Here is a 7,094-nt window from a genome sequence, read left to right on the forward strand (position 1 = left end):
GAAGAACTTCACGTTCCTCCTCCAACACCAGTATAGTCATTTTCTGAACCACAAGTTAGGAGATCACAAAGGGAAAGAAGGTCTGCCTTGCCTAATGACTATATTGTCTACTTACTGGAGAGTTATTTTAATATTGGGCATAATATTGATCTTGTTTCTTTTAATGAAGCATTAACTAGACCTGACTCAGATAAATGGCTGAATGCCATGGAAGATGAAATGCTTTCTATGAAGAGAAATAGAGTTTGGAAACTTGTTGAACTTCCACCACATGTTAAGGCCATAGGTTGTAAATGGGTTTACAAATCCAAGTTAGACTCAAAAAGGGATGTTGAACGACAAAAGGCTAGACTGGTTGCCAAAGGGTTCACTCAACGAGAGGGCATTGACTATAATGAGACTTTTTCGCCATTTTCATCCAAAGATTTCTTTAGAATTATCATGGCACTTGTAGCACACTAAAATTTGGTGCTTTATCAAATGGATGTTAAGATAGCATTTTTAAATGGAGATCTCTATGAAGAAGTTTACGTGAGGCAACCTGAAGATTTTGTCGTAGAGGAAAGAAAAATTTGGTGTGTAAGTTGAACAAATCCATACACGGGCTCAAGCAAGCATCCCGATAATAGTATTTGAAATTTGATGAAGTTGTGCTTCTCTTGGTTTTGTTGAAAATATAGTGGACCAATGCATTTATCTCAAGATCAGTGGGAGAAAATTCATTTTTTCTTGTTTTGTATGTGGATGATATTTTACTTGTCAGTAGTGACTTAGGGTTACTTCATGAGACAAGCAAATATCATCTCCTAATTTTGAAATGAAAGATCTTGGGGAAGCTTCTTTTGTATTGAAAATTGAGATACAGCATGATAGAGGCCATGGTTTGTTTGGTTTTCACAGAAGACATACATCCGACGCATCTTAGAGAGGTTCAACATGCAAAACTGTGCACCCGGTGATGTACCGATAGTAAAAGAGGATAAGTTTAGCAAAGCCCAGTGTCCAAGAAATGAACTTGAAAGAGAATCTTTGAAGAACATACGCTATGCAAGTACTGTAGGGAGCTTGATGTATGCTCAAGTTTGCACTAGACCTGACATAGCCTATGCAGTAAGCGTCCTTAGTAGATTTCAATCGAATCCAGGACAAGAGCATTGGAAAGCAGCTAAGAAAGTTATGAGATATTTGAAAAAGACTGAAGGTTATATGCTTACCTTTCAGCGTATAGATCATCTTGAGGTGGTAGGCTACTCAGATTCTGATTTTGCAGGATGTCAAGATGATCTGAAGTCAACTTCAGGTTATATTTTTATGATGGCTGGTGGTGCTATTTCTTGGAAAAATATTAAGCAAACTCTAGTGGCTTCTTCTACCATGCAGGTTGAATTTGTGGCATGTTATGGAGCTACAGTCCAAACCATTTGGTTTAGAAATTTTATTTCAGGACTGAAAGTTGTTGATTCTATCTTGAGACCAATTACCATCTATTGTGATAATAGTGTAGCGGTGTCCTTTTTAAAGAATAACAAGTGTTCTGGTAGCTCTAAGCATATAGACATCAAGTACTTGGTGGTCAGAGATAAAGTTAAAGAAGGGCAGACAAAAATAGAGCATATAAATACAAAAGCAATGATTGCAAACCCATTGACTAAGAGACTCGCAACGAAAGTCTTTAAGACACATATTGCTAATATGGGCATTGTGGAAACCTTTGATGTTTTTGGTTAGTGGGAGTTATTTATGTAAAAGAACTATGTTTTGGCTTGATCCCTCTTTACAGGGTACGTAGGCAACTCATATGCTTCGGGTACAGCCTCTTCCAATTATAAAAATATTTATCTTCCTATTTATAATTCTGTATTTTGTGCACAGAAATTATAAGTATGTTTGAGCATGCATTGCACATATGTCTTTTATTATGATATCATTTTGATCTCGAGATACAATACATAAAGACATGATGTGAGTCTCTTTTGAGACATGTGGCTTCTTTTGAAGCATTTTGAGGACCGATATGAATTAGCACACCTTTGATCACATTTTGGTGCTAAGTTCATACTATATACTACCACATTGGTTGGAGGATGGGGATCCATGTCGATAAGAATATTAGTATTTGTAGCTGTGGAGTGGTCTTACATCGATTAAATGGTGTAACGACTTCCATGCTCAATGTTGATGTTCTTGTTAGACCGGATCATGTATCCAAGGTTATTATCATTTGAGCTATATGTGTGGCCACTTTTGTAGTCTAACCCGAGAGTCGTTTTCAAAATAAAGTTTTTAAATTAATATGACAATCCGTGTTCGCCCAAGTGGGAGAATGTTAGAATAATTTTAAAATATGGGCTTACACTGATTGCGTATTTTTGTTTTATAAAACGGGTTAGACATATGGCTCAGAATGGTACTATGGTTAAGCCCAATATGATGTGTGATCATTTTGTTTTATGGGCTTTGGTGCGCCTTGGATGTATAGGATTGAGTCCTATTTATTGTGGTACTTTTGGTATGTAGACCAGAAAACCTAATTAGGATTTTGGAGCCTTTAATGGGAAGGCCCCTCTATGTTTCTTATATATAGGCTAGGTCCCCCTTTCCTCTCCATGTGGTTGATAGCTTGCCCCATTGACGGTTATCTTTTGTGAGGAGCAAGGAAGGGAAGATCCAGCCGCTATTATTACAGGTGATTGAAGATCGTATTCAATATGTCTTTCGCAGGTATATCTCTCAAATCTTGAATACGCTATTTATTGTGATTCTAATCTTAGCATGTTATTATTTTTATATTTAACAAGATTCTACAACATATATGTAAATTTTGTATGTAAAATGCTCATACAAAGCATTAATTCACGGGTGCAATGCATAGTTGACCATTAGATATATGTGCTGCCGTGTATATATACCTTCATAGATACTTCTAGCCGAAGGTGATGACTGCATGAATATATATATATTCCTGTTTCACATGATAAAACTTGCATGTGGATGAATCATCACTACAAGAAAAGGAAGTTTTGGCGACGCTTTTCACTTGTATGTGGATGAATCATCACTACAAGAAAAGGAAGTTTTGGCGCCGCTTTTTAAGGTCTTTACCGATGCTTATAAGCGTCGGTATAAATCTTCCCAACGCTTTCCAAAGCGTCGCCAAAACGTCGGTTATGTAAGAGTGGAAAAAATATTTGCCGACACTTTTCAAAAGCGTCGCTAAAGGGTTTTTAGCGACGCTTTTTAAGGATGCTTTTAAGCGTCGCTGTCATGCAATTAGCAGCATTTTAAAGCGTCGGCTTTTAACTGTATTTTTTAGTTAGCGACGCTTTAAAGCGTCGTTATAACTATTTTTTTGAAAAAAAATTATTTAAAAAGATTTTTCCTTTTAGCAAGTTTTAGAGGTCAGACGTGAAGGGGATCTCTGCCGAATCGCTATTCAGCAACGATAAGAGAGATACGTTGATGTAGAGATTAAGCAACTGGAGTTGTAAATAGTTTGAAACGAAGGGGGAAAAAAACGGAGGAAACAAAAGCTTACAGAATAGAACATAGAGCAAGGGAATGAACCTAGAAGTGTTCATCCGGATGACAAGCTTCTCGTACTCATCCAAATAGGCACATTCCATCTCCTCTCCCTTCAACACCTCGAACGCTATTTTTCTCTGAAAAAATGAAACTTCCTACTCTGTCCTTTTGAACACTCCTTCCTCCCGCTTCGTCCGCCCCTTTCTTCCGCTCAAAGGCCCTCGCTCTTCCCTCTCGCTAAGAGAGGTGAAGCCTCTCTGTGGGTGATGTCTGGATTTCCACCCTTGATGCGTTGGATTTCATCCCTAAGATAACCAAAAAAAATAAAATAAAATAAAATAAAACTTCTTAGCATCAATAACTAAGAGAGATGGAGGAGGAAATCGAACTTGAGACTTCTACTTCCTTGATAAATCTGTTGTATGACAATAGAACTCTGCCTCTTCTTTGAAGCTGCACCGACAGAAGAAAAACAACCAAAAACACTAGTTAATCTTTTGGTTAACAAAAAAAGCCACGAAGAGAAGCCAGGAAAAGAGGAGGGGAGCCGAAGATGAGGCCGCTTTCCATGGGGCTAGCCCACCAACCGCCGCCTGGTGTGATGGAGAGAGAGGAAGAGTAGTAGAGGCAGAGGAGGTTAGAAATGGAGAGGGAAGAGGGGGATTAGAGGAAGAGGAGGACTTGGTCGGAGAAGGAGATGGCTTCTTGAATCTGGAGATCGAGAAAGAGCAACGAAGAGAGGAGGGGAGGGGGGGTGCGGCGGCTGGAGAGGTTAGGGATCGCTTTTGAAAGCGAGCGACAGAGAGAGAAGGGGAGGGGGTTAGGGATTTGTAAGGAAGAATGGGCCTCCGATGACGCTTTGTAAAGCGTCGTTCGGGGAAAGGGGGGGTGGGCAGGATGCGGGTTTTTTTTTTTATGGGGGGGGGGGGGGGGGGGGGGGAATTTGGCCTCTCACGATGCTTATGAAAGCGTCGTCATTTCAAAGATGGCTACCGACGACGTTTTGAAAAGCGTCGGTCTTTTTTTATTCTTCAACGACGCTTTTTAGCATCGTCTATTGCCGATGCTATTTTAAACCGTCGATAAATTTTGGCGCTAGACTAAACATTGCCGACGCGTGTGAAAAGTGTTGGCAAACAAGCGTCAGTAACACTAACTTTTCTTGTAGTGCATGTAAGTTAGCATTTATATATAAATGTATACGTTGGTCTATTTTCTTTTGCTGATAAATTAGGCTATGTACAAATTGTATGTATAACCTTGGTTGGATTAGTTAATGTTTATAGGTGGATTCTAGTTTTATAAAACATGGGTCCATAGTTTTATTCTGAAAAGACAATGGTTACAAGGCAGACTCTACTCAGGTGAAAAGTGAGAGAAATCAACTTCCATTTACAATCAAGCAAGCTGTTTATTTTTTTATATTCACTTTTCATTTTCTATATGTATGTACATATACACGTACATACAAACGTAGATACATGCATGTCTCTCATGTGGAGGGTGACCAACCAGATGAGCCAAGAAAGCTAGAATTGGCTAACCAAGCTTGTGAATTGGGGATAGGCCTCAAATTTTGCAGTTGTAAAACAATGTCACACAACCTTTTTTTCCTATTAACTGAGGCTGCAGAGAATTACAACCCAAAAAAGGGATACGGTCCTATTAACCTTTTTATCTATCCAAGCTTCGGCTTCTTGAGGACTAGTAGTGCCTTTAAAGGCCGAAAGAGCCATTTTCTTGAATTTTGTAATAGTCCTTCTATGCTGTAAGGAATCAATATCTTGCTGGACTGATTGCTGAGGCTGCTACCTCTGTTCACGTACCAACCCAACAACCTCTTCGATCAGTTTGAGCACCTGGGTTTGGTTTCCAACGACAATTTCTGGAGTCATTATTGATTGACCGAGGATTGGCTGATTCGCCATTGGTTGACCAGCCCCTCTTTCTTGGTGAATTTCGAAGGCCTCATTTTGGGGCCTCGAGCTTTGCGATGCCTCGGCCGCTTAGTTAGTAGGAACTCTTCCCCAAGAGCACCCAACCATCTGTCTCAGACTATGGGCACGGCGGGGCAGCATTTTGATTTAGTGAAAATAGGCAAATGTCATAAGATCATCCAAATCATGGTATGCCGAACTGGCCCGTACCGGCCGATACGAACTGGAACGGCCAGCTACCGGTACGCCGGAGCCGTGGAAACCAGTACATGCTGGTTCTGTGCCGGAAATGAAGAAGACGAAGAGAAAAAGAGAGAGCACGGGGAAGTGAGGGGGGAGACCATCCGTAGCTGCCATCGAAGAGCCACGAAGGGGCGTCGGAGGCTAGTGGGGGGCGACGGAACCCGACAGGGGCGCGGTAGAGGCCAAGGCCGTGGCCGCGTCCCCCGTTTCGAAAATAGGGGATGCGGCTGCGGCCTTTTAATTTGGGGGTTTTAAGTGAAGTCGGTATATCGGTTGCCGACTTTACTTAAAATCTCCAAATTAAAAACCGCGGTCGCGTCCTCTGTTTCTTTCGAAACAGGGGACGCGGCCACTGCCTCGGCCTCCGCCACGCCCCTGCGGGTTCTCCTGCCCCCCACCGGCCTCCGCCGCCCCTCTACGGCTCTCCGATGGCGGCCATAGGTGGTCTCCCTCCCTTTCCTTTCCGTGCTCTCTCTCGTTCTCTTTTTCTTCTTTGGCTCCGGTGGGGAAGAGCTTTCCGGTTCGTATCGCCCGATTTCGGTACGAACCGAAATCGTACCGGTCTTGTAGGCAACCGGTACACCTACCAGACCCAGTACGACAGACCTTGATCCAAATAGTTAAATAAAAAAATTATTAGCAAAAACAAATAATATTATCCCCTTGTCTAAATCCTACCCATCTCTCAACCTTTCCAACGGATCCTAGAATTTCTAAAACCTAGGCTCTGATACCACTAAATCTGTCATGCCTTGAACTCGAAGTGCGATAGATGTCGCACGCCCGCACGGCGGGCCGTACAGGCGTGCACTGCAACTGATCATATGAAAGCTATTACAGATGCTTAAAATTTACTTAAACATTTATATACATTCAAAATAATTTTATAAAGTTTCAAAGTAGCGTATGTCAATATAATTCAAGTATTTCAGCTAGTCTAACCAAAATTTTGATTTAAGCAAAATCTTTCAAAAATCTATCGCACTCTCCAATCCTGTGCAATTAGGCCTCTAGATCTGAAAAATAGACAAAATAGGATAATGAGCTACACTAGCTCAGTAAGCAACATAATACCTCAGAGTGGGGTCAAAATATATTAGATAATTAATCAAAACATAAAATAATGATTAAAAAATAAATCACAGATAATATGTATTTGTTTTCTTTGAAATTTGTTAAGTATTTTCATAAAAATCCTGATACCATAATCCAACACAAACAGGCTATGACCATGTAACCCAGTGACATGGGTTGCACAAGGTACCAAATATTACTATTATTAATCACTGATGGTACGGTGTCCAAATACCATTATTGTTAATCACCGGTGGTACGGTGTCTAAATACCACTATTATTAATTACCGATGATACGGTGTCCAAATATCACTATT

The 7,094-nt window shown here is 40.7% G+C and overlaps 1 protein-coding gene across 1 annotated transcript; it reads left to right on the plus strand.

The window, feature by feature from the left end:
* The first annotated feature begins 936 nt into the window (after positions 1–936).
* On the plus strand, positions 937–1,728 carry LOC120104124 (secreted RxLR effector protein 161-like). The gene has a single exon (XM_039114654.1). It carries the CDS (start codon positions 937–939, stop codon positions 1,726–1,728), a length of 792 nt encoding a protein of 263 aa, XP_038970582.1.
* The last annotated feature ends 5,366 nt before the right edge of the window (positions 1,729–7,094 follow it).

The sequence above is a fragment of the Phoenix dactylifera genome, chromosome 16, assembly GCF_009389715.1.
Source record: "Phoenix dactylifera cultivar Barhee BC4 chromosome 16, palm_55x_up_171113_PBpolish2nd_filt_p, whole genome shotgun sequence".
Classification (NCBI taxonomy): domain Eukaryota; kingdom Viridiplantae; phylum Streptophyta; class Magnoliopsida; order Arecales; family Arecaceae; genus Phoenix; species Phoenix dactylifera.